General features: G+C 47.3%; 1 protein-coding gene across 2 annotated transcripts; it reads left to right on the top strand.

The window, feature by feature from the left end:
• The first annotated feature begins 494 nt into the window (after positions 1–494).
• Positions 495–26772, top strand: LOC119175918 (uncharacterized). Of its 2 annotated transcripts, none has more exons than XM_075877095.1 (5): positions 495–748; positions 3030–3413; positions 18675–18891; positions 21348–21566; positions 25433–26772. In XM_075877095.1, exons 2-5 carry the CDS (start codon positions 3085–3087, stop codon positions 26150–26152), a joined length of 1485 nt encoding a protein of 494 aa, XP_075733210.1. In that variant the 5' UTR covers positions 495–748; positions 3030–3084; the 3' UTR covers positions 26153–26772. The 2 variants fall into 2 exon arrangements, with proteins under 2 accessions (XP_075733210.1, XP_075733209.1); XM_075877094.1 differs by lacking the exon at positions 495–748 and adding an exon at positions 970–1320.
• The last annotated feature ends 801 nt before the right edge of the window (positions 26773–27573 follow it).

Here is a 27573-nt window from a genome sequence, read left to right as displayed (position 1 = left end):
ATGTTCTGTAAAGGGATTCACCCTATAGTTCAGGATGATGGCGCAGAGTTCTTCGAAGCACTGGGGTTTGGGGACAGGGAGGGCAAAATAGACTATAAATCCTCAACCTCACTATTTGAAGAAAAAAATAAATCTAGTTTTTGATTCATAAAGTGTTACGGCTTAGTGGCGCTAGCCACCGCCCAATCGAAAGGGTACAGCCATATCCATCTATTTATTCATCTATCCACCATTACGGCGATGGGCGGTACCAGTTTAGCGTTTTTCATCTGCGGCCCATAGGGGCGCGTCAGTCGAGAATTGTTCGAGACCTGCAACTAAGCAACACTGTTTCGGAGGCTATGCAAAGTGTTGCGTTGTTGCACCGTCCGCCACAAGTGACGCTAGCGACCAAAAACATTTTCAAAATTAAAGAGAGAAAGGGTGTGGTAGCTGTTTTTTTTTATGCGGCAGGCATCTTCCTAGAGGAGGCGTTGATTAGGCCAACGCCTCCTCTAGGAAGATGCCTGCCGTTGGTTAGGAGGCGTTGGTTACACAGAGTTTCCCTAAGTGTATATTGAGAAACTCCACGGTTTCCTTCCTCCGTGGAGAAACTCTATGGTTGGTTAGGCGAACGCCTCCTCTAGGAAGAGGAGGCGTTAGGAAGAGGAGGAGCCACAACCATCCATCCATCCACCCATCCTCTTGGATTTCTTGTGCCTGCCGGATTATCGGCGGTCGTCAGAACTACGATGGGGGCGTCACTCAGGTAGGGGTGTCTTCAAATAAATTTTTACGTTTTTCAAAGCTTATGTGAAACAAAAATAACGTAAAAATTTTTTAAAAAGGCGTAAACGTAATTATAAATAACCATATTTAAGTGACGCTGTCATTCACCAAGCAACGTTTTTAATACAAAGCATCCTCTGAAATTAATAACGCCAAAAATGCCGATCTCAAAGGCCAAGTACAAACGATAGTTATAGCGCGAGAACAAAACGACGACACAGAGACAAGAAGGACACGAAAGACACGTGTCGTCGTTTTGTTCTCGCGCTATAACTATCGTCATGCCATACCAACTAGCCCAAGCTGCCACACTTCCAAGTACAAAACCCTTTATCCCTACGTAGGCAGCGCCGGTTTAGATGACCGGCCTTTCGCGCTCATCCGGCAGGCACCTCGACGAATAACGTTGTTGGTGTGGCAGAGGTGGAATGAAAACCCGCTGTTTCCCACTGTATGACGGAAAGCGTCAACGCGGCTTTCAGAAGGAAGGGCCTCCGTGCTTGTCACAGTCTACTGCAAGGTTTGTTCAGGAGGTCGCGGTGTCAGCACTGAGTAAGTTCAAGCTTCCATGAGTTATGAGATTTTGGTGGTAACGGTGGTGGCATAGTTCGCTTAAAACCCTGCAGCGTGGTGTGTGCGGACACGTGGGGGTACTGAAAAATGAGGCCCACGATGGTTCGCCGATCACATGTGCAGTTGTATGGGCTGTTTCCAATTTTAAGGGCCTTTTAACAAGCTACGGAAATACGGCACGGTATTACAAAAAAGCAGAAGCGGTATTACCGTTCCTTCTTTTCCGGTCATCGATCTTTTGACAGTGAAGGCACCTCAACAGCACAACAGCTTTTCAAAAAGTTACTATGGAGTTGTCACGCCTCGTTGTGGCTTGTCAGCCTACGCATTGGTTACGAGGAACCTGTCGTCCGGGGTACGCATTGTGAAAGAAAGAGCGCTGCCGTACTGCCTTACCGTATTTGCGTACCGAATTTCTGTAACTTGCTACGAGATCCTATTGAGGCCTTCTTAGTCGTGGACTTTCTGGCCATTTGTCGTTTCTGATGTGTGTAAGTGATTCTTAAAAGAGAGAAAAGAAGATAAAAGTGAGCCCCGTAACTGTCTGCATCATGTGCGACACCTCAACAGTGGCTCACGAGGGATGGGGGTCAGGAGAGATTAAAAGGGATAGGGATAGAGTAAGGGACAGAGAGACCCACATACAGAAATAAGGAGAAAATATGAAAGATGGACACGCTGGCTGGAGTGCGAGGACGGGGCACCACTCAGCGAGAGCTTCACGGCGTCAGGAGATGGTGGAGGGCGAGTCGCTCAGCCAGAGCTGCGCTGTCGTCGGAGATCGCGGGGGCACAACTGGTCGGCAATAAATTCAGCGAGCGAGTCCTTCTGATGTGGCAATCTAATGTGATATGGGAGTCACTTCTATTGTCGCGTTACCTCATTGGATCATTGCAATTCATTGTTTCACGCATGACCATCGTTGTAGTCCGTAGCAACCGAAGTGTTGTGCTGCTAAGCTCGTGAATGATGGTCCAATAGGAGCAAGATTAGAAGGGGCATTGCGCAATGCAATTGAAAAAAAAAAAAAAGAAAGTAGTAGGCCTGTCACACACACATCAAGCGTTGCATAGCCCCATTTTCCCGATAGGGATGCTCACCTAATTAATTGTGCAGCTTGTCTTTCTCTGAGTGAGACTTTTTGTTGGACAAGTCGGTCAAGCTAGACTTAGCTAAGAAGCAATTTTAACGACTAAGGTTGTAGTCACAAGTTACACTTTTGCTAGTGCTGGCCACTGATTACTGTGTGGCTTTGCACGTGACGGTAGGGCCGTAAATAGGGGGGCAAAAGTATTCTGACCTCAGATCATCTATTACTTTCAATTTCTACATGGAGAACTTTTGTGCTATTACGAGGCTACTGTACCACAAAGGTTCCGTGCTGTCGAAGCAATTCCACACAATGCCAAAATGACAATACAGTTTCACCAGTGGTGCACCGAGTAGCAGCGTTTCTGTAATACCTTGAACATGTAACTCCAAATTCAAGATTTAAATGTTCAAAAACTTTCTTGCCATTTTGAGAAATATGAGCTTCAACATCTAGAGAGCAACTTTAGCATCATATTCATGGGTTCATTAATAAGCATTATGCTGTGTCTCGCAAGAAGCGCAGACAGACTTCTTGCCCATTTAAAAATTTGTACTGTAATTCTGTAACGTTATGCATGTTTTCTTTTTCCTCATAGCTAATAGAAAACTAGAGCTGCACCTCAACAAAGACTTGACACCAACTTATCAGCCATGAGCTATTGGGAAGACATGATCCAAGCCATCGAGAACGTCGGTGAGCCCGACAAGCTCGCTAATGGCGAGGATCTCATCATCTTGAAGCTGAAGGAGCCACTGCCAAACGGCCACTCTGTCCCTACGCCTCTGACAGTGGACACCGGCCGATCTGTACTCACAATGTGTCAGAAAGATCTTGCCAACTGCCGAGGCTTCCTCGCCAAGCAGTGCTATTCCACGGTGTTATTCTCCGGTTTGCCTGAGCTGAAGTCGACAAAGGGATTCCTTGCTGCTGCGAGGGATGTCGTCTTCAAGTCACCGGAGCTGATTATCGTGCACAATAGGTAAGCTTGCACTCACTGTGGTGCGTGCTTCTTACATTGGTGTTACACAGGAACTTTTCGTCGTGATCAGGCCTGGTTCGGACTGAATTTTTTTATTGTGATTGGCTCCTGTACACAAACCGCAGAAGAGAGTTAACGATGGCTGAGAAACTTGATCCCAATCGTCGTACCTAAGGGATACTGACACAAAAATTTTTGCCTCGCGTTTTTTTGCTGCTAGTGTTCCTAGGAGCCCGTTAGTCATACACTTCTTTTTCTGCAGCACATGACAGATAAATAATTACAGGCTTGTTATCACTGACCAGTTTCAGTTTCAAGACAACAAGCCACCGGATGAAACTATCACCACCTAGCTTGTGAAATGCTCGACCATGTCAGCACGCATAACTGTGACGCACTTTTGCCCGGTTCGCATCATGAATGTTTTTCAAAGAGTAAACGGGGCAGCAATGTCATCAAACACAAAATATTCAACTCGTGTGCCGCGGCCTCTGACCCGGCAGCAGCTGCCCATAATAGTCTGCTGAAGCAAATGCGGCCGGAAAAAAAGGGGGGTGGCTGTGACGTCGTCATAACTTGCTGCGGCGCGGTAACGTGAGAGAACTGGGGGGTTCCCAAGGTTCCCCCTTTGAGGATGTCAGTAAAGCGATGAAGTCGATCGCTCACGCAAAGTTCAAAATTGATTCAAAATACCTTCTAAGCTATATTCGCTGTTGATGTTTTGCTGATGATATACGCATGTTCACGAGAATCGATCTCACAGGCTATCTCGGCCGCAAAACTTTGTAGCCCTTTAGTTGGGATTGCCAGTGCATGGTGTCGTCCTCCTATCATAGTGGGACGTTATTATTGGAGCAAGATGTGGAACTGTTGGAGTGAAAAAGTGGTCAGAAACAAATTACAGAGACAAGCGCCGACTGTCAGCGAAACTTTGTCAGATTTACTACGGTCTCACAATGTATGCCCATGTTATCATTATAAACGTGTGCTGCTGTTGTGCTAGTGCTCACTTGGTCGTATGTGCAGGCCCTTTAGCAGCGGTGGCTACGTCTGTGTACCCAACTTGTTTACGTTAGTTGTGTCGACTTGGGGCAAAAAGGGATCAAGATACATTGCTCATTAGACAACCTAACCTCTATAGTCAACATGTCTTGACTTGATCTCAGTGTGCTCTGTGTGACTGTAACCGATTGTTTTGGTGAAGGCACTACATTGTTCCCATGGTTGCTCAATGTGCCGCCTTCCGGAACCGACATCAAAAGTATTACTTTCACAAAATTAACACAGCCACAAAATATCTACGCGCACATTTTCAACCTAGGATTTCATTGTTTTATGTCAGAATAGAACCTGACTGCTAGTATATGTAAATATTTAATTAATGCTAATTACAAATATTTATGGGAACCTATACAAAACAACACATTGCTTTATTTCCTTTCTTGGAATTTAATGCTGTGTGCCTTGGAATTATCCTACACTCGAACCTCGATATAACGAATGTGGATACAACGAAATATCGGTTATGAAGAAGTAAATGAAAAATAGTCTTGCAATAGATAGTGTTACGAATAAACCTTCATAAGGAGTTTTTGGGTATAGCAAACATAATTTTGTGTAAAAAGTAACTTTGTTATAACGAGGTTTCAGTGTATGTGAATTTGATTCATTAATAGACAGTGCATCATAATTTGCACCCGAAGGGGATATGTTTGTGTTATAATGTAAATGCAAGGTCAAAAGCGGTGTCAGCGTCTGTACAGAAGCAGCAAGAGCTGGCCGGGTGTACAGGCTGCGTCGCAGCAGCAACCAGGCAGTCTTAGCTCGTGCCTCGCGCCAAGGTGTCATGTCGCTTTAGTAGTGGGCATTCCTCTTCACTACACTTAGTCCCCCGTCGGAAAAGGAGCCATCCTGGGGACTCACGGGGAACAGAGTACGAGCGGATCGTAATAAGGTTTCAACCGCTGTACGTGAACAGTTTCACGACCCCGAAAGCGCTGGTCTGTGGGTGGCGTAACGGGTTCGACTATGTAGTTAACAGGTGAAGTCTGCGAGACAATGCGGTAGGGTCCCTGGTATTTTAAAACAAGCTTCGAGGAAAGGCCTGTAGGCACAGCGGGAACCCAAAGCCACACAAGAGTGTCCGGAACAAGGCTAGGGTACGGCTGGTTATCGTCACGTTGAGATTTTTGTCTCCATTGGTCAACAGTTGTGAATGACTAGGTGAGCATACGGCATTCCTCGGCGCGGCGGGCAGCTTCAGAGATCAGCGTAGACTCTGAGGAATCTGGGTGGTAGGGTAGAATGGTATCTAGTGTGGTGGGAGGGTCTCGGCCATATAACAGGAAAAATGGCGAAAAGCCCGTAGTTGCCTGTGGAGCAGTGTTATATGCGTACGTCACAAAAGGCAGAATGAGGTCCCAATCGGAGTGGTCTGAGACAACATACTTTGATAGCATGTCCCCTAGGGTACGGTTGAATCTTTTCGTCAAGCCATTCGTCTGCGGATGGTAAGCGGTGGTAGTCCGGTGAATGATACGGTATTCAGCAAGGAGTGCGTTGACGACTTCAGAGAGGAATACACGTCCTCTATCGCTGAGAAGTCCACGCGGTGCGCCGTGACGGAGAATGAAGTTCCGCAGGAGAAAAGAAGATACGTCGCGTGCTGTGGCAGGAAGCAAAGCGTCTGTTTCTGCGTATCGCGTCAAATAGTCGACAGCGACAACAATCCAACGGTTTCCGGAAGCCGTGAATGGAAGAGGCCCGTACAGATCGATCCCAATGCGGTCAAAAGGCCTGGCTGGGCAAGGGATTGGCTGGATCAAACCAGAGGTATGATGAGGCAGAGCTTTTCGCCGTTGGCACTGTGGGCATGACTGAATGCACTTGCGCAAAAAGGTGTACATGCCTCTCCAATAAAACCGTGAGGAAAGCCGAGCGTATGTTTTGAAGATGCTCGCATGTGCACACTGAGGGTCAGCGTGGAAAGCTGAACATATTGCAGCACGAAGATGGCGTGGTATGACGAGTAACCACTTTCGGCCGTCGGACTTGTAGTTCCTGCGATAAAGGAGGCCATCGCGGACCTCAAAGTAAGCCGCTTGATGGTGCAACGTTCGAGAAGATGAAGTCGACTGGTCCGAAAGGAATCACAGAAGTGTGCTGATCCGGTCATCCTTACGTTGCTCAGATGCCATGTCGCAGTTTTCTGGGAACGCAACCATTTCGTCCACGGCAGATAGACATGCAGAGCTTTCGGAGGACACAGGTGAACGTGATAGGGCGTCGGCATCAGTGCGACGTCGACCAAACCTGTAGACAACACGCATGTCGAACTCTTGCAACCGCAAAGCCTAGCGAGCTAAAGGGCCGGAGGAGTCTTTCAATGTGGATAACCAGCAAAGCGCATGGTGATCGGTGACTACATTGAAGGGGTGACCATACAGGTATGGTCTAAATTTACCTAGAGCCCATATAATTGCCAGACACTCCTTCTCTGTCACAGAGTAGTTCTTCTCCGCTTTGGTGAGCAGACGGCTTGCGTATGCGACTACATACTCCTCGAATCCCGATTTGCACTGCGCGAGCACTGCGCCGAGTCCAACACCGCTGGCATCGGTGTGTACCTCAGTCGGAGCAGTCGGGTCAAAGTGACGCAAGATTGGCGGCGAGGTTAACAGGCGGCGCAACTTTTCGAAAGCATCGTCACAGGCGGGTGACCAAGCGTAACTTTTCGAGTCACTGCGCAGAAGTTCAGTCAAGGGGGCGGTGATCATTCCGAAATTCCGAATAAAGCGGCGGAAATAGGAGCAGAAGCCAAGAAAGCTGCGCAGATTCTTCAGAGATGCAGGTTTAGGAAACTCTGCAACTGCCCGAGGCTTGGTGGTGTCAGGAAGAATACCGTCTTTAGAGACAACATGGCCGAGGATGGTGAGCTGATTTGCGCCGAAGCGGCATTTATTCAGGTTGATCTGAAGGCTGGCAGCAGTTAGGCACTGCAGTACTTCATCTTGCCTGCGGAGATGCGTTGGAAAATTTGGTGAAAATATAACTACGTCATCCAAGTAGCACAAGCATGTTTTTCACTTCAGGCCACGCAAAAGATTATCCATCATCCGCTCAAATGTTGCGGGCGCGTTGCAAAGACCAAAAGGCGTGACACAGAATTCGTAAAGGCCATCAGGTGTGACAAAGGCCGTCTTAGGCTGATCTTCAGGTGCCAGAGGGACTTGCCAGTAGCCACTCCGTAGGTCAATAGAAGAGAAGTACTCCGCACCTTGGAGGCAGTCAAGGGCATTGTCAATTCTCGGTAAGGGATAAACGTCTTTTCGAGTTATTTTGTTAAGACGATGGTAGTCAACACGGGAGCGAATTGACCCGTTCTTCTTCTTAACAAGAACAACTGGAGATGCCCAAGGGCTATTCGAAGGCTGGATGACGCCACGCTTGAGCATGTCAGCCACTTGGTCATCGATAACCTGGCGCTCGGCTGCGGATACGCGATAGGGTCTTTGACGCAATGGCGCATTGGTACCCGTATTGATGTGGTGACAGGCAGTGGACGTGCGGCCGAGGGGAGTATGCTGGCAGTCAAAGGAAGAACGGAACTTCTCCAACAGTCGTAGAAGCTGAGCACGTTGCGAAATTGTTAACGTGTCGGCGATGGAGCTGCTGAGTACGTCAGGCCTAGTTGTCTGCGGCGAAGAGGCACAAGTCATTTTGGCGACTTCGTGTTTGGTGGAAGGACCAGTCGACATGTCGAAAATTGCAGAAGGGTCGAGACTGTAAACCCACCCGACGCACTCACCCCGAAGTAGTGTTACAGGACATGACAAGAGGTTCGAGATGAGCAGTCTGCTGACGCCGTCATGAAGTTCTAGAAGGGCATAAGGTAGCGGCGAACACTTGCGTTCCCCTAGAAGGGCATAAGGTAGCGGCGAACACTTGCGGGGAACGAAAAGGGCAGATGGCGTGAAAAGGGCACTCGACTCGGCAAGCGAGTTGCAAGATACCATGGTAAGGGCGAAAGAGTGCGGCGGTATGATGACGTCTTCAGCAACAAATAGTTTGGCCCCGGTTTCAAGAGCATCATTTAACGGAGCGTTGCCAAACACTTCAAATTCTACCTCAGCGCGAGAGCAGTCGATGACGGCCTTATTAGCGGAGAGGAAGTCCCAACCCAAAATGAGGTCATGGGAGCAGGAATCCAAAACTAGTAATTCGACGACATAGATGAGGCCATCAATCACGATGCGAGCAGTACAGGCAGTGGCTGGCGTGACGTGCTCTGCACTGGCTGTACGAAGTGATATACTTGCTATTGGCGTCATAACTTTTTTGAGCAAGTGGCAGAGTCTGGCACTGATCACTGAAACTGCGGCACCAGTGTTGACAAGAGCGAGTGCAGCGATGCCGTTTACACATACGTCGAGAACATTCGTTGGGGAAGAGAGAGGCCTTGGTTTTTTCGCGGGTGACGCAGTTCCTGCCTCTGGAACTGCGGCAATCAGTTTTCCCGCTCCGGCGATGAAGGACGACGACGCGTCGGGATGGCAAGCGGTGTCGAGGTGATGGTGAGCGACGGTTAACAGGAGGGCAGTGGTCGGCGTACAATGACATCTGGTCAGGAGGCTGAGATCCTGTGAACGAAGGGCACGGTGGCACATAAGGGGCAGGTTCGAAGCTCTGGTGGTAGCTCTGGTGGTAGACAGGGACGCGTCGACGGCAGTATCCTGCTATGTGGCCAGGTAGGCCACAGGCAAAGCATGTGGGCCGATTGTCGACTGTACGCCATTGTCCACTACTCTGGGGGGACCTTGGCTGAGCGAACCGAGGAGTAGTAGGTCGGGGTGGCATGGTTGAAGGCAGTGACATAAAAGTCTGAAGAGGTGGTTGAGCGGCCACTTCAGCATAGCTTGAAGGTGCATTTACCTCGGCACAGGCAACAGGGGTCAGCAACGGTGAAGTGTCACGGGCAGATGGCAGAGCCGCGCAAACTTGCACTGGGATGGCCTGGCGAAGGTTTGCTGGAAGAGGGGACTGTGGTTGGCTGACTGTCGATAGCAACAATAGCTGACGAGCGACTTCAGCACGAACAAACTTCTTGATCTGCGATAGCAGGAACTCAAGGTCAGAGGTGGTGGTTAGGCTTGAGAGTGTGTCATCCACGACGTTAGGGCGTCGCGTGAGAAGACGCTGTCGTCGGAGCTCGTCGAAACTCTTGACACAACTCGATGAACTCAGAGACGGTGACAGGGTTCTTCGAGAGCAGCATTTGAAAGGCGTCGTCGGAAATGCCTTTCATGATCTGTCGTACCTTGTCAGTTTCCGCCATCGTCGGGTCGACACGCCGGCAGAGGTCGAGGATGTCCTCGATGTAGCTAGTGAATGTTTCGCCAGTTTGTTGGGACCGGCTTCGTAGACATTGTTCTGCGCGAAGTTTGCGCACACCAGGGCGTCCAAAAACATCTGCGATGCAGGCTTTGAAGGTCGTCCAGGTGTGGATATCCGCCTCATGGTTTCTGTACCACAGCTTGGCAACATCCTTTAAATAAAAAATCACGGTACCAAGCTTTGTGGGATCGTCCCATTTGTTAGTAGCGCTGGCTCGTTCATAAGATTGCAGCCAATCCTCAACGTATTTCTCGTTGGTGCCGCTGAAGATGTTGGGTTCTCGTAAGAGCTGGGCACCGGGACAGCTCCTGCGTGGCGAAGCCGGTGGGGGTGTGAAGACAGCGTCGTCAGGCATGACGGATGGCAGCTTTCGGCTACGCAGTTCCAGGACTGGGGAAGACCGCAGCACTCTCTACCAAAATATAATGTAAATGCAAGGTCAAAAGTGGTATCAGCGTCTGTACAGAAGCAGCAAGAGCTGGCCGGGTGTACGGGCAGCGTCTGAGCAGCAACCAGGCAGTCTTAGCTCGTGACTCGCGCCGTGTCGATGTCGCTTTAGTAGTGGGCATACCTCTTCACTACAGTGTGCTTAAAGGGGCCCAGCAACACTTTTTGAGCATGGTCAGAAAGCACTGCCGATCGGTAGTAGAAGCCCCTGACAATACCCGAGCCAAATATTATAGCGCAGCATGCGGCTTGGAATTCACAATGAATTATCAGCTAAACATTGCTCTCTCTTATTTTAAGAAATCCCGGAATAAGCCCAAAAATCCCTCGTAGTAAGCCCATCTATCAACCATTGGCTGATTTGAACATGGCGCGCTCGGTTGTTACAGCGAGTGCCACGGGAGGCCGCGACTTGTCCACGCGTGTGCGCACGATCACATTAAAAAAGCCGCGCATTCGAAGAAAAAGAAAAAAGTGCTCAAGGTCAAGAAGTGCTCGTGACATTTTTCTTTGCGCCTGCCATGCCTCCCTGCTTAGCTTCCAGCGCTTCCGTCGGGACGAGAGAACAGAATGAAATCGCAACATGTGACGAATCTTTGTAACTCCACTCGCACTGGACGGATTTTAAAAATTTTTGAGCCGTTTAATTTGTGAGACAATAAGCTCTTCCAGAGAGTTCATTCCATGGTTACTTGAAAAGGTGTTTCAAGGCTCCTTTAAGATAGTAAAGTTTAATCGGCAGTTGTTGCTTCACTCTCCGTCCTATGTCAACTTAGTGCTGCGCACTTAATCCTGTTGTTATGTTTCATAGGTGGCCATGGTAAGGATGGCATATGCTGGGAATATTCAACATTCAGTGCGAAGTCCTTTCAGGTCGGCAAATAACGTTTTAGATTGCGAAACTGTGAGAAATAGAAGGCGGCGGCAAGGCAGCGTTATCACTGTAGCAGTTGTTTCGGTTTATTGGTCCAACTGGCCGGAAGACAAAAGCTACATGATTGAGAGGAAAGAAAGGCAAATGCGGATAAATAGGTTCGCGAGGTGAAATATCTGTACTTGTGCGTGTCAATGAGTGAGCATCATTTTGGCCCCGTAGCTAACTGCCAGCAAATGACGGGAAGTTTTTCCGTTCCTCATACAGGTTGAGCCAGGTGGTGTGCTCTGGCTGTTTTCAGCAGCGTCATGTCACAGTCGACATTTTGGGCCATCGTGCAACCGTGAACACGTTGCCTTTGTAAAGGGTTCTTTCTTTAGGAGCACTTGCAGAAGTATAGAATATTGCCGCAGGAAATTACCATTGCTTCGCGCAACGCGGACGTTGGGAACCAGAGAAACGCTAACGGCACGACTACGAGCGACGAAGCCAGCCGCAATGCACAAGCCGGCCTTGCATGCGCCCGGTACTCCGCCGAACAGCCAACGCGCGTGAAGAAGAAGAGAACGAGGGTGCTCGAAGCAGAGGCTCACGAGGACTACCGCCCTTGGATCTTCTTGATTGCTGTGCGTCGTTCACTTTGGGCACAAGTTCGCCCTTAATAAACCATGTAAATAGAACATCGTTGTTGTGAGGCTGCTACATTCGTTACATTTTCTGGTGGAGGTGCTGGGTAGATGATTCCAACCCCCACGAGAGAGCAAAGTCCAAGCCCTGATCATCCGCAAGCGGTGGAGCTTACGCCGATGCACCAACGGATCATTCGCCGTATTCGAGGGGATACACCAGAATTTGGACCACTTGCCCCTGTGCCAAGGGCATCAGCGACGGAAACAAAAAACGCCACCACCATGACTAGCCAAGTTGCACCATCACAGCTCATTGTCAGCCAGCCCGTCATACCGAAGGTGTTCCATGGTGACCCGTTCGAGGACGCCGAAGACTGGCTGGATCATTTTGAGAGGGTGGCGAACATAAACCAATGGAACGAAGCAGGCAAGTTGCGCAACGTATACGTCTCTTTGGAAGACGCAGTGTGAGTGTGGTACGAAAACCACGACGCATCTTTGACGTCCTGGGAAGAGTTCCGGCGGCAGCTACTGTGTACGTTTGGCAACAATGATTGCCGGGAAAAGGCAGAAGCAGCTCTTCGTGCACGGAATCAACGCACAAATGAGACTGTCGCTATGTACATAGAAGACATGTCCCGCCTGCTCAAGCGAGCTGATCCAACGTGACTGAAGACAAGAAGGTGCGTCATCTCATGCATGGGGTAAAACAAGAGCTGTTCGCGAGACTCGTTCGCAATCCGCCGCGCACTGTTGCTGAGTTTCAGTTGGAAGCAACAACAATAGAAACGACGCTGCAGCAGAGAGCCCGGCAATACAATTGTGACGTAGCCTTGTACATCAGCAGGGGTCTTCTTGGCAAACATTGTCGATAATCTTGACACTCTGCGGGAGCTCGTCCGGTCAGTTGTCAGGGAGGAACTACGCAAGCTGCAGCCACCCGCTTCACCGGAACTGTCTATTGCGGATGTTGTCCGAGAAGAAATTCGGCAGGCCACATGGGAGCTGCAAAGGGATGCACCACCGACACGACGCACGGTAACTTATTCTGAGGTGCTCAGGCGGCCTGCTGTCCACTGTGCGCCTATCAAGACACCTGGTACTTATGCACCGACAACACGTAGCCCACACATTATCGTAGAGGCAACTCGCAGCGCACCTCTTCCGACAGAGACAAGACCTCGGAAAAGCGATGTATGGCGAGATGCGGAACGTAGGCCCCTGTGCTTCCACTGTGGAGAGGCTGGCCATCTTTACCGGTTTTGCCGATATTGTCAAGCTGGTCTTCGAGGATTTGTGGTCAACGCACCATGTTCGCGAAACGGCGAAAGGCCGTCCGACATTGAGGAATACCTGTGCTCACACCAGAGCTTCGATCTGCATCGTCGTCACCAACCGTGGTCACCATCCCCTCTACATCAGCGCTCGCCAAGCCCACGTTCCTTTCCAAACGCACCTAGGCATCGTTCGCCTATTCCAAACCCGGGAAACTGAAGTGGGCGACCTATGGAGGCGAGGCCGCTGGTGATTCGAAATACGAAGATCCTCCACTGCGACACCAGCGTGACAACGACGACGACTGTCTCCAGGTAAAGAAGTGCAGTAATGAGAAGATAACTTCAGACTTGCCGTTGGTAATTGACGCGCTAGAGCTCATGGCTTTAATCGATACTGGTGCGGATTACTCTGTGATAAGCTACGATTTAGCGAAGTGCCTCAGGAAAGTTCTGACCGAACGGAGTGGACCTCAAGTACGTACGGCAGGCGGTCACCTTATTACGCCTCTCGGCAGATGCGCCGCAAGAGTTGAGATACGAGGTTTCACTTACGTTGGTGACTTTGTTGTCCTGCCTGTATGTTCGAGAGAAGTTATACTCGAAATAGATTTTCTGCAAGCAAATGGTGCCTTTATTAATTTGCAGAGGTCCAGCGTATCATTTTCGACAGAACAAGCTATAAAGGTAGCTCGAGCAGACGAGCAATACACCACTCCACTGCGCATCGTCGATGATGATGCGACTGTACCGCCGCAGAGCACTGTAATGGTTCTAGTCAGAAATGATACATTTGGTGACTACGAAGGTGTGGCAGACAGCAACATGGATGTTTTCCTGAAAAGAGGTGTTTGTGTGGCACGAGGGATTATCCAGCTACCAAACGGGTACGCAGACGTCCTCCTGACAAATTTTGGGAAGAAATTCCAGCACATCGCAAAGGGGACAGCCATAGCCTTTCTTCATAAGGTTTGTGAAGCCACAGAAATATGCAGCCTTGAAACAATGTCAACGGATACGAAACCAACATTTGATGTCTGCGACGTAATATCCGTAAATCCCCAATCTTTCAGTGATCCAACGTCAACCGCTATACGACCTTGTACGGGAATTTGGCAGCTGTTTCTCCAATAGTTCAAAGGTACGATGCAGAACCATTGCAAAACGCAGGATCGTAACAGACGAGACAACCAGGCCAGTACGCCAGCACCCGTACCGCGTTTCACCAAAAGAAAGGGAAGTCATCAAGAATCAAGTACAGGAGATGCTTGAAGATGATGTTATTCAACCTTCTAGCAGTCCGTGGGCATCTCCTGTAGTATTTGTCAAGAAGAAGGATAACACGCTAAGGTTTTGCGTCGACTACCGGAATTTAAATGCTGTGACTAAACGGGATGTATATCCCCTCCCGCTTATTGACGACACATTAGACAGACTTCGGTGTGCCAAGTTCTTTTCATCACTAGATCTGAAAAGTGGATACTGGCAGATCGAAGTTGATGAACCTGATCGCGAGAAGACTGCTTTTGTTACGGACGGACTCTATGAATTCAAGGCTCTCCCTTTTGGTCTCTGTTGTGTGCCGGCAACATTCCAACGCATGATGGACACTGTACTTTCTGGAGGATTGAAGTGGCAGTGTTGCTTAGTGTACTTAGACGACGTGGTCATCTTCGCTGCTACATTCGAGGAGCATATCAACCGCCTGCGAACAGTGTTAGAAGCAATCCGTTCGGCAGATTTAATCATCAAGCCAGAGAAGTGCCAATTTGGTTTCGAAGAGCTTCGATTCCTTGGGCACGTTGTCAGCGCCCACGGTGTGCACCCTGACCCTGAAAAGGCAGCCGCCATTGCAAGGTTCCCGGTGCCAGCAGACAAAAAGTCAGTACGGAGATTCCTAGGTCTCTGTGCTTACTACCGGCGATTTGTCAGAAATTTCTCTCAGATTGCAGAACCCTTGACGAAACTTACGAGAGATGTACCTTTCCAGTGGGAAACAGAGCAACAAAGCGCCTTCAACGAATTAAGAAAACAGTTGCAAGAGCCCCCAATCCTTTCTCATTTCGATGAAACAGCTGACACGGAAATACACTTAGCGCCAGCAACATCGGCCTAGGATGCATCCTAATACAGTGGCAGAATGGCGAAGAAAAGGTGATAGCATACGCCAGCCGGACTCTAACAAAGGCGGAGACCAATTATTCGGCCACAGAGAAAGAATGCCTTGCCGTCATCTGGGCCATCAGTAAGTTTCGGCCTTACTTGTATGGTAGACCATTCAAGGCAGTCAGCGATCACCATGCCCTTTGCTGGCTCGCCAACCTCAAGGACCCGTCCGGACGACTAGGAAGGTGGAGCTTCAGACTGCAAGAATTTGATATAACTGTGGTATATCGATCTGGTAAGAAGCATACCGACGCCGACTGTTTGTCACGGGCACCTGCAGACACAGCACTATCAGATGAAGTGGAATTTCCATTCGTGGCTGTTGTTGAGACTTCTCAGATAGCTGAAATTCAACATGCGGACGAAGAATTGCTCCCGCTCATCAAACACCTGAAAGGAGCTGACGTACAAGTACCTCGTATATTTTCTCGAAGCCTCGCATCCTTCTGCCTCCGAGAAAATGTCCTCTACAAGAGAAACTTTAAGCCGAACCGTGAAAAGTTTCTGCTTGTCGTTGCCGCAACTATGCGGCAAGAAATATTACAAGCGTGCCACGATGAGCCTACGTCTGGACATCTGGGGGTCACTCGAACGCTTGCACGAATCAGTCAGCACTATTATTGGCCCAAGCTATTGTCTTCAGTACAGCGCTATGTCAGAACATGCCGCGAGTGCCAAAGACGGAAAGCGCCTCGTGCTAAGCCAGCAGGCTTTCTGCACCCGATAGACCCTTCGAAAGCACCCTTCCAACAAGTTGGAATGGACCTCCTTGGACCATTCCCGACATCTTTACTTGGCAAGAAGTGGATCGTTGTAGCGACTGATTATTTAACGAGATATGCGGAAACAGACTCTTTGCATCGAGGAACGGCAGCTGAGGTCGCCAAATTCTTCGTACAGAGCATAGTGCTACGGCATGGCGCTCCAAATGTTGTAATCACCCATCGCGGACCGGCTTTCACGGCGGAACTCATGGAATGCCTGCTGAACATGACCCACACTGTTCACAGGAAAACTACCGCATATCACCCTCAAAGCAACGACCTGACTGAACGCCTTAACAGAACTCTAGCTGACATGATATCTATGTATGTGGACGTCGAACACAAAAAGTGGGACGAAATTTTACCATACGTCACCTTCGCCTATAACACCACCGTACAAGAGACTAACAAGATTACCCCGCTTCAACTAGTTTACGGTCGTGTAGTTACCACAACACTGGACGCTATATTACCTATAGATCAAGATGACTATCCTTCTGATCTCGATGACTATATAGAGAGAGCGGAGGAGGCCCGCTAATTTAGCAAGGTACCGAATATGTCACCAACAACGAATCGATGCCGACCGCTACAACCGAGGAATACTTGAAACACGGTATGAAGTTGGTGACAAAGTGTGGATATGGACCCCAGTACGACGATGAGGCCTGTCTGAAAAACTCATTTGTCGATATTTCGGTCCTTACGAGGTAGTACAGCGACTCAGCGACCTCATTTATGAAGTCAAGCCTACAGGACATGGGCATTCTAAACGACGCAATCCCACCGAGCGTGTACACATTGTGCGCATGAAACCGTACTACGACCAGTACGAAGACTAGCCACCCCACTTGCTTGCTGTACAACCATTTTCCTCTTACAAACCTTCCGAGACGGAAACGCTGCATACATTATCATTGAAAGCATCGGGGCGACGCCTCTTGAGAGGGGGGATAATACCACAGGAAATTACCATTGCTCCGCGCAACGCGGACGTTGGGAACCAGAGAAACGCTAACGGCACGACTACGAGCGACGTAGCCAGCCACAATGCACGGCATGCGCCCGGCACTCCGCCGAACAGCCAACGCGCGTGTTGAAGAGAACAAGGGTGCTCGAAGCAGAGGCTCACGAGGACTACCGCCCTTGGATCTTCTTGATTGCTGTGCGTCGTTCACTTTGGGCACAAGTTTGCCCTTAATAAACCGTGTAAATAGAACATCGTTGTTGTGAGGCTGCTACATTCGTTACAATATGTCTGTAGGACATCGTGGTTCTTTGAAGCACCGTAAGGTATCGCTATCAGCACTCAGTATCTGTGATTTACTATCGACGTTGTGCATACTAGATATGTTAAAACTTTCAATTGTTCGTAAAGTTCAACTTTCTCTTTTCAAGGGAAACTAAAAAGAACTGTTTTAAAGTATTAGCAAGTTATTCTTTCGCTATATCAAAATACAATGCTTGCAGCAAGAAGACGTTTGGTAAGCGAGAAAATGCTAAAAATGAAAATGCCAGTGATAGCACCACCCTAAAATTCCCGCATCGATCACCTTGCCGTCATAGATTTGGTGGCCCCTCCTAGGGCCTACGTAGTTCAGTTTCTAATCTGTCAAAATGTGCAGTCCTGTTCAAAAGTTCCGAAGCCACGCTTTCATAGAAATACATGGGATTGTGGGCTGGGAACTTTTGACCCCTTCCCCCATACTACATTATCTGCTCAGGGGGCTAGAGGCATAACATATCTAATTTTATGAAAACTCCTTAAGTCACTGTCTCAAAAGTATAAAACATATATTTTTAAATCCAGGAGTCACTCATACATGAAAATTTTAGTGGCAAATTTAATAAGCAACCATTCACGTGGATTTTCTTCACTATTAGATAAGCCTATGATGGGTAAATAATGTCATTAGAGATTTTAGAGTGTGGTTTATCCATTTAAACTGATCCTTTGTTTCGCTTTAGTGACCTTTTAACCTGTATCCTTTTCGTATTAGTCTGGCTTATCCGCTTGAGATAATATCCCCCTTGTACATTTTAAACAAGGCTCACTTGCTTTCAGGCAAGTTCATGTATTGCTTAACGGATAACGGCACGTGCTTGGCAATTTCTTTTAGTTGGGCAGCCATTTCAAATTTTTCGCAGCATCTGTTTTGAAAATGACCAGCGAAGGTCGTGCATTGTTCATGTATCGCTGACGAAGAGAAGCCTTTTGTCATTGTGAAGCTCTTCAGGTGCTAATTATTCAGTTACTGCAATTAACTTTGATGACTTGAGTGTCATATTTACTTGTTTCTTGACATTGACATTATTTTGCTAATTGTGTAAAATAATAATAGGTCATGAGACAATAAATTTCATTATGTGGACATTGGGATGATTTCCATCGCAGTGAAGCTGCTCTGCAGATGCTCAGCGATGAAAACCTTAAAATCAGTGTAAAATATTTTGCACGTTTTGTCGGACTTCAGTGTGCGGAGAGTGTGGATAATGCATAGCAAAACATAGAAAAATGACGCTTTTTTGATGTCTCTAAATGGTGCTAGTATGCCTTTAAGGACTACAAATGTCATTGAATTGAGTTCAACCATGCAGTAAGAGCGTCTCAATCTTTTACATGCACCGAGAGAGTGCAGCAAGTCTTGGCCCCCAGGGCCCAGCTGTGCATCCAGTCCAGTGCTACGCCTTTTAAAAAAACTAGGGCCACGCAGGGACCGGTTGGTAGACCTCGTCTACTGGTTCTCCAAGGTCACCCGGCTCATCCTGTACCACGACCTGGTGCTGCAGACGGAGAGTACGACTCAGGTTCCTCAAATGCCTCTCACATCACACCTCGTCCAGGTCTGGGGCTCCACAGCAGCCATCGGCGCCGAGGAGCTCTTTCTCTGCCCCATCACGCTGCTTATGCTGCTCACAAACTGCCCTGGCGTAAGAGCAACCTTTCACATTGACGCCTTCTACGAAACGTGGGCTGGTCCACCCAAGCCCCGGTATCGATAATGAGCCATGTGGGTGCTTTAAAACTGACAACTTTTTAAAGGGGAACCAATTTACCCATTCCCTCTGGGAATATAACGAAATTAATAAAAGACATTCTGACGTAAGTCGTGATGTATGCGAACCTCCGATTGTTGGTTGCTCCAGCAATTTACACCTTTGCACTGCTGATGTAGTTCTTGCCTGCAACGTTCACTTCGAACATACGGTTCGAAAGTTTCAATGGTTATGTTTTCCAGCCAAAATACATCGCAAATTTTGTCACACTGGACATTATTATATTCATTTATTTTACCATAAAGAATATGCTGAAAATTGCATCATGACGTGCAGGCATTGGTGACATTCTGCTTGCGTTTCACTACCTTTTTGCAGTAAAGATATCTTGTTTTCTGCAGACACACATTTTAGCTGATCACGTCAGCGTCTCTTTTCGGTGGCAGCAGTGAGGCCCACTGCTTCCCTGTGTTTGAAGCAAAATTTGGACCAGGTATTGCTGGAAAACATATCCCTTGGAGCCGCGAACTAGCCAGCACAGTTAACAACCAGCCCTGATTACTTCGAATAATTTCAAGTTCCTTGCATGCCACTTTTTCTATGTTCTGTTAATACGAAAACCCGCTTCATTCAAAGATTTCTCATGGTCCCATGGACTCGAAATTAACGAAGTTTTACTCTACTAAAACAGCCGTCACCAAGCTTGGTCATTGCTAAGAAATAGGCGAGGCATGTTGATCGCTTCTTGGCATCTGTGCCAGCGAAGTATGAAACGGCTGTGTGGCGTGAAAACAAAAATTTAAAGCTCTTATTAAGGAGCCGCACTCGGAGTGAATGAGTTGTACACAAGCACGCATATCTGGAAGGATTTGCTTAAAGCATTACTGACAATGACATAGTGACATTGAATCTTCATCCACTGAGTAACGCGCAGTGCCATCACCATGACTGCAGAACAAATCAAACTACAGTAGACTAATTAAACGGAACCTAAAGGGACTGGGAAAATGTGTTCCATTTAACAGAGGTTTCATTTACTGAGAGGTGAAGTCGGTTGCAGCAATCAAGTGGGAAACCAATCATATCAGACGAAGTTGTTCCATTTAAGCAGCAGTTTCATTTAACAGATTTCTGTTTACTGAGAGTCTACTGCATAGTTCATTTCAATCTATGAAAAAGTGTCAGCTCTACCCATAGCCTTTGCTGTTCTGCCGGCGGAGAACTTGCATAAATGCTACGTCCCTTAGGGCCGTTCCACGCGCTTCCCGCACAGCCACAACGCACGTGCCGGGACCCCTACCGCACGCAACCGGGGACAAATAAGAGAATTGGCGACGCTGCGGTTGCAGCTGTGCGGAAATCGCGTGGAACGGTCCTTAACGCTTACTCATTTTCATGACATCAGGTGCATCTCAGGTGTTTCAGATAGTGGACTTGCCCTCACAGACACACATTTGTGTTGCTCGTTTTAGGAATTTCATGGTTGATTTCTAGGTAGTAGTGATGAATGTTTAATTTCTTAAGATATGTAGCATTTACATTAGCTGAGAGAAAGCATTTGTGGTTGGAACGGAAATCAACTGGTGCAACTGTTTTTCACAGGTGAAGCGCAGGTGTGCCACAGTTCGGTTGGTGGAGCTTACATTTGTTCATAAGTTGTAATTATTATAGATTATGAGTGCAAATCAGGGCAACTGACTGGAGGGGACTGAAAACAGGACGCAGAGCGCTCTGCGTACTCCTTTCTATGCCCTCCAATCGGTCGCGCTGATTTCCGCTCATAATCATGTCGTACCAACAGCCTTCTAAGTACTATACAGTCTTCTAAGTTATTATTATAATGATTATTTGGTTTAAATTGTCTTGTACTAGAAGTAGTGTTAGAAATAAAGCCTAATAACGAATTTCCCGATGTAGCAAACTCATTTTTGTGTAAGATGCAACTTCGTTATCATAAGGTTTGAGTGTATACCTGATGGGAAGGGCGGCTGTTCCTCAGCGATTGATGCTTGAAATAAAGTTCACAACTTTTATGGGAGTGTCTTCCAACAATCAGCAGCAGTACAGGTATGATATCACCCAGAACAGTTATAGTATTGTTCAGGTGCACACAGTGCCAGTAGAGCCTGGGCATCAAATTGATGTTTATGAATAGAGCTGACTTGGTGATGGCAAATGAGTACACACAGTTAGTTCATGAGCTGCGTAAATTAATTTCTGCTATAAAATTGGTCTAAGCAGGGTTTCCTTTGTCCCCTCCGCTGATGCGTAATTTGGAGAAGATGGGGCATCATTCGTGTTGGCTTGGTCATGCTGATGCTGTCTCTATTCGTGTGTATACCAAAGCCTTTTCATAATTATTTATTGCATCATACTCTTCATACTCACAGCTGTCTGAAGTCCATGCACCCCTGGATGAGATGCTGAGGGTTGCGGAGGATTTTAAAAGGCGGTCGCCGCATTTCCCACCCCTGTTCGGCGACCGTCGGGAGCTGACACTGGGCTCGTACCTACGGCGACCATGCCGAAATGTCATCATGATGCACAGCACCACCCTGCCATGCATGAAGAAGGCGATCGAATGGAATCCGAACTTGGAGCGGTTGCAGGTAAATCGTGCCTCAGTTGCACAACCTGTACTCAGAGCATCAGTTACATATAAACATGTTATTTACTCATGACTGCAGCCAATTGTCTGATAAACCATTACAAAGCGCCGAGCACTTTGTTGTAAGAAAGCTTAGGTAGTTTTAGAATCTTAATTTGTACGTCTCCTAGTGATGCAGAGCTATTGATACTATCTTTAGTCTACTGCGTCTACTCGCATAATAAACGCACTCGCATAATAAGTGCACCCCCGATTTCAGTCATCAAAATTAGGATTTTTTTTTCTATCCTGTACCAAACACACCCTCTGCATCCATCTGCTGCAGTCCCACGTTCGAACGCGTGGCGCCTCCTTGCCCGTTGTTCTTTCCCGTTTTTATTATGTGTACTGTGCTATGGCAGTGAACGTTGAAAAACACCAGGCAGTAAAAATTTCCGGAACCCTCCACTATGACATCTCTCGTCGTCATATCGTGATTTTGGGAAGTATAAATCCACATATTATTCTTATTGTTATTAACACCAGCCATGTTTTTCTATTAAACTTTTTGTCGTTAGCACTCATGTCATGTATTTTTTTGTACGTTATGCCCTAGGACCCACGTCATTTCAATTTTTACCGTTTTCACCGTTATGAAAAACGATGAACAAGCAGCACACCCAAACATTCTCTCCTTTTGAAGCGTATTTTTTTTAGTAGTTTGAGTACTAGTGAACTTGCTGTACCTGAGGATTTTAACATCAAACTTATTCCAAAATGCCCCGCAGCTGAGGAAGATCGTCTTCTATATTGTATTTACCCGCATGAGGAATGCACCCCCAACTTCAGTCGTCAAAATGTGCATTCTTTCTTTACGCACAACAAGCGCACCTTCTACATTCATCCGCTGCAGTCCCGCTAACTGACACATGATGCCTCCTTGCCCATTGAATCTCTTCCGTTTGTTATTATTATGCTTGCCCCGTCTCGGCCACCTCAACTCGCTTCCTCCCCCCTTTCGCCCACTTCCGCGTGCCGTATGGTTTTTTTTTTCTATCTGCGGAGGGCACGTCCCCACTCGTTTTAGTTATCTATGCGCCACAGCAAGGTTCACTAACGATGCGAGTGTAGAGACATCACAGCTGATAAGCACACAGCTAGCGAAGATCACGAAACTGCCCGCACCAACATTCCTCTCCAGCCTTTCCTTTTCTTCTTTTCCTTTTTCGCACGCAGCGTTTAGATGTCGGAGGTGCCTCCGTTAGATTGGGCATGGCGCTGAGAACATTTTCGGAGCGTGGTATGTTCGAATTAACCATCGAAAGTGCTTGAGCATTCGGATTACAGGCCATTTTCGAAATACAGGGCCAATCACAGGTTTGACGGTACCACAGCGTCAGTTCTAATTAACCAAAAGTTCGAATTAAGCATGTTCCAATTAATGAGATTCGACATTAGTAAATTACGCTTTCATAATTCCACAATCACCATGCTTGCCACGAGAACTCTCTCGGTAAGCAAGAAAACGTGCAAAAAGAAAATTCGAGTGGCTTCACATAGTTGCATTAATGGATTGATTCCAGTGACATTATAAATTTTGAAGTTTTTTGACTAGGTCCTACATAGCTCTTGGGTACTAAAAACAATGTAAACTGACTTCTGAGATTGCTCTAGACTTAACTTACTAAGTCTCAGGAAATTATTTTGAGCGAATATCGCTACAGAAAAAAAAAATGTAATATGTAATTATAGATGTATTACCGATATTTTCTCCACTATTAATAAACTTGAGATGGTAAAAAGGACGACGTGTAAGTTTTGAAGCCTTTTTCAATCTAAAAAGATCCTTTGGTCTAGGTCAGTATCCATTTAATATTAACGCTTTAGTGAACGCGCCAATCTTCATCGATAGTATGTTTTTAATGTTTAAAATTTCAATATTTTCCCTGTTTCGAACGCTTTGGACCCCTTGCACTATCCACCGTGTAAAAGATAAAGCATTTTATCAATTTCGTTTTTGTGTTTCTCTTTTTTCACCGTGTGGTGATTTTAGAGTCTTTCCATGCGCCTGTGACCGCTTGATGAAAACGGTGAATTTCGGGGTATTCTCGTGAATTAGGGCTGAAATATTCAAATGATGACAACAGCACAGGCTCGGAGGACGACAATGACACTTCTGATTTCAGCGCGGGCGACGAGAGTTCGTCAAACTGCCTTGGAACATTAGCGGTCGCCCACTGGTGAGTTTAGCTTTGTGCTCGGGTCGCGTTATTGCCGGTGCGCGTCAGTGTAAGCTGATTCGATGTGTTCTGAAGGTTAGGGCTCTTGTTTCCAAGGCGTTCACTTTCTTCGGGCGAAACTACTTGCCGGCGGCAGCGCAGAGAGTGCAGTTTCGTACGTGTAGGCAGCTGGGAGTGAACCTTGGAACTGCGTTACGTAGTGCCACGCGGCGCTCCGTGAGCGTTGTCGACTTTTTGTTTTTTACTGTCCAAGTTATTGGAGAGCTATGGAAAAGTAGAAATAAATATGCTCGGACGCATAGTTTTCAGAACCCGACGTAGAGCGAGAGAGACAGTTGTTGGAGGTCCCACAGTCCATCTTGATGCTCCTACACGAAACGCTCCTCAGGGCTAAGACGCCAGCAAAAAAAGAGGAACAGTAAAATATGCTATGAACAAAAAAAGTTGAACAGAAAGCAAGTGTATTCTGTGAAATATGCGTAGCTAACCTGTAATTTACCGCATCGCCAAACTGCTTAGCACGGTGGCATGAAAGACACTACGTGTAGTGTTATTTTATGTAGTCAAAAACTTTTGTATTTACAGCGCTTATATTAACAGGATAATTGTGTGTGCTCCTTGTGCTTAAAATGTATATTTTGATTTTTTTTTATGCTTAGCCTGTTCAGAGTAGTGTTGATAGTTCTATGAAATTTCTTTGTTCATGTTTACAATGTTTTTCGTTTGATCTTTTTCGTACTATTGTTAATAAATTTGTGGTTTCAAACTGACCGTGTTTGAAAGATAACTCCTAGCTGTACAATTTGACACCATAAACATTAACATTAGTAACTTTGCGTGCCATCAAAAAAAATAAGGTTTGCTGGACTACCCAAGAACAGCTAAAATTCTCGCGGTCACGAAAATGTTGAAGTGTTTGAGGTACTTTCTTCTCAGAAGTGCTCCATTATGAATATATACCTATGCCAAAGCGCTCCTAATAATAAGATTACTTGCTGTAAAACTAAAATTTTACTGCTGTAAAATGCTTGTAATAGCAAGATTACCTGTTACAAAATACTCCAAAGCTAAAATTATCCTGCTTCAAGGTGTTCCTAATTGCCAGATTACCTGCTCCAAACTAAAATTTCACTGCTTGAAGTGCTCCAAAGTAATATTTACCTGAATAATTTACCTGCTCCAAAATGGTATTTACCTGAATAATTCGGTTAATAGAGTACTGCTTTTAATAATATGGACATATTAGACTTTCTTAAACATTGACTTCTATGCTGACACAAACTGTTTTCCTTTAGTCTTTCTTCAATAATGCTAGCTATAATTATACTATACACAAGTAGATTTACGATTCAACTTTAAGGATCACCAGACAACAAGCTACATATTACATTAAAAAAGTCCTAATAAAAATTTTTAATGCCAGGGGTCCTTCAACGTGCTCTCAAATTTAAGTGTTCATTCATATAGCATTTTTTCTTTGTCAGAATGCAACCATCACGACCAGGATTGGATCCTACAGGGCAGTTGTCAGTTAACGATCGAGGGCTGCAGATCAATCCAAAGCCTCGCTCTTTGTCACCACTCATAAGCCCGATGTGTACTTGGGAGATATTCAACTATGCAATCTTTTGTTTAACACCTGGTGCAGCTGACGACTTCATCCCAGAAGGTTCTCGCCTGCATACCGAGGTTCTCCCAGCTCAAGCGCCTTTCCATAATGTACGGCCCCCAAAATGGATGGTGCCCCTTCGACCCTCACCTCAGCAATGTACTGCGAATACTGTCACTGACGCACCTGACGATCAAATACTTCGAAGGTGTGCGTCTGTCGACCATCAACAATCACTGCCCAAACATCGAATGCCTCTCTCTGTTGGGCTGCAAAATCGCCGACGAGACGATCCGACCCGGCTCGTTTGCGAAACTGAAATCTCTTGCCCTGAGTGACTCCATCATGGAAGAAGCGTTCTTCACCCTCCTCAACATTGTGAAGGGCCTCACCGACCTCTACCTTGACGGCGAGTGGATCGTATCGGCATACATCGGAGGGCCGAGGACCCCCGCATACCAGCGGCCGATCCATCCGGCCATGGAGCAGCTCACCATCCTCACGGACTTGTCGGTGCCGGCGCTGCACATAGTACCCGAGGAAGTTCGCAGGCTGATCGGGTGGATGCCGAGGCTCAAACGCCTGAGCACGGACAGCTACGACATCCGATTGTGCGTGCAGAACTACTTCCCGCATGTGGCGCTGACGTGGACTTCGTGCACGACCTGTGCGGCGGAATTCCCGAAGATGAACTTTGCACAGCACGAGATTTGGCGCATTGTCCATGCCCCTGATCTAGAGGACGAAAAAAACACATAGCTGAAAAAGCATGTTTACCTCTTCTTCATTGGGGACGGTAGAAATATAATCTTTGTCATTGAGCATAAGCAACAATGTTGTGGAGGCACTGCTGGTCATTATTAAAACAGCTCCACACACAACAATGTAGCCTGTTTCACGCTTACGGAGAAATGTCAGAGCGTGTGACATTACGATTTAGACTGTAGTCACGCGCCAGTAGGAGCCTGCGCATGCACGCACACCTAAGGAGGGGCGTAGTGTTGAGCTGTGTCATCTGCTACGGCGGTACGCAGCTGCAGAGCTAGCCGCACCACCTGCCATGCGTTCCGAGATTCGCGTTCCGAGAAAGTTGCTGCTGTCTTACCAGGTGTGCTCTTCCTCTTCAACTTTCTGAGGGGCCAGGGCAAAGCTTCGCATTCTAAGATTGTCTGCCTGCTTGCAAGGGGTTGCACAGGCCACACTTTGTGTTTCTCTAGTTGATCTTGATGTTCCCGCAGTTTCCAGCACAAATCTGGCAGAACTTGGTGAGGTGGCACTGCTGTAATGTGTTTCCACATGTTTTAAACGCTATTTTAAATTACAGGCCTACACAGTAGGAAGAAAATGGAACCTTGCAAATAAAAAAATTCGTAAACAGGTGTGCGCTTGAGCCAGTGTTTAGACAGACGAACTTGCCTTCAACACTGGAGCCTTGAAAATACTGGAGCATTGCAGCACATGCTGCATATGTCTTACACATAGTATTCTTTGTTCATGCTGCTTCATTTACGCATCTTTGAAGGAACCCTAAACTACGTACCTCCGATATTTTTTAACAATTCGAGTAATAAACACGCGCATCGTGCGCAGGATACTCTCGCGATTAACGATTCTGCACGTGGCAGCGCTACGAGCCACTGGCGCGCCACAAATTCCTAGAAACAATTCCTCCTCCTCTCCTGCGGCCTTTTGGGCCTCCGCGTGACGCTGATAACTTGATCATTTGATGCGCAGAACATTGATGCTGTCATTGGTCGAACAATTATAAGAGCCTACGACTTCCGTTTGGTTTGCAAGCAGCTGTATGCGCTGCTTGCTGTTGTTCGTCGTGTTACCGACGTGCGTGCGCGCACTTCAGACTGCTGCCCGTAACACAGGGTCCATACCGGCACGATTCATATTAGCACCGTGGGCCAGCATGGCAGCAGTGGCTAGCCAACAAGCATGCAGCTAGTTGACGGAGTCGACGGAAGGACGAAGTCGTGGCTACCGGCAGTGCGTCGGCAATGGCGTATGCCGCGCGAGATTGAGAGAGACACTCGGCAAGAGAATACCAACGGAGGGTAGCGAAGGAAAGGGGAAGGAGTGACATCGCCGCGTTTCTATCAAATGCGTCTAACTCTGCCATTACGGCACCGTTTCAGAAAATTCTCACGGCTCCCGTGTTTGTGATACACTCA

This window comes from Rhipicephalus microplus, chromosome X (genome assembly GCF_043290135.1).
Source record: "Rhipicephalus microplus isolate Deutch F79 chromosome X, USDA_Rmic, whole genome shotgun sequence".
Lineage (NCBI taxonomy): Eukaryota > Metazoa > Arthropoda > Arachnida > Ixodida > Ixodidae > Rhipicephalus > Rhipicephalus microplus.
The sequence above is the reverse complement of the archived record's forward strand: the minus strand, read 5'-3'. Positions and strand labels throughout refer to the sequence as shown.

Coding starts and splice junctions, on each gene's coding strand:
- LOC119175918 (XM_075877095.1), top strand. CDS start 3,085: ATGAGCTATTGGGAAGACATGATCCAAGCCATCGAGAACGTCGGTGAG. Junction 3,414..18,674: donor CTGATTATCGTGCACAATAG/GTAAGCTTGCAC, acceptor AGGGCCACGCAG/GGACCGGTTGGTAGACCTCG. Junction 18,892..21,347: donor TGCTCACAAACTGCCCTGGC/GTAAGAGCAACC, acceptor TCATACTCACAG/CTGTCTGAAGTCCATGCACC.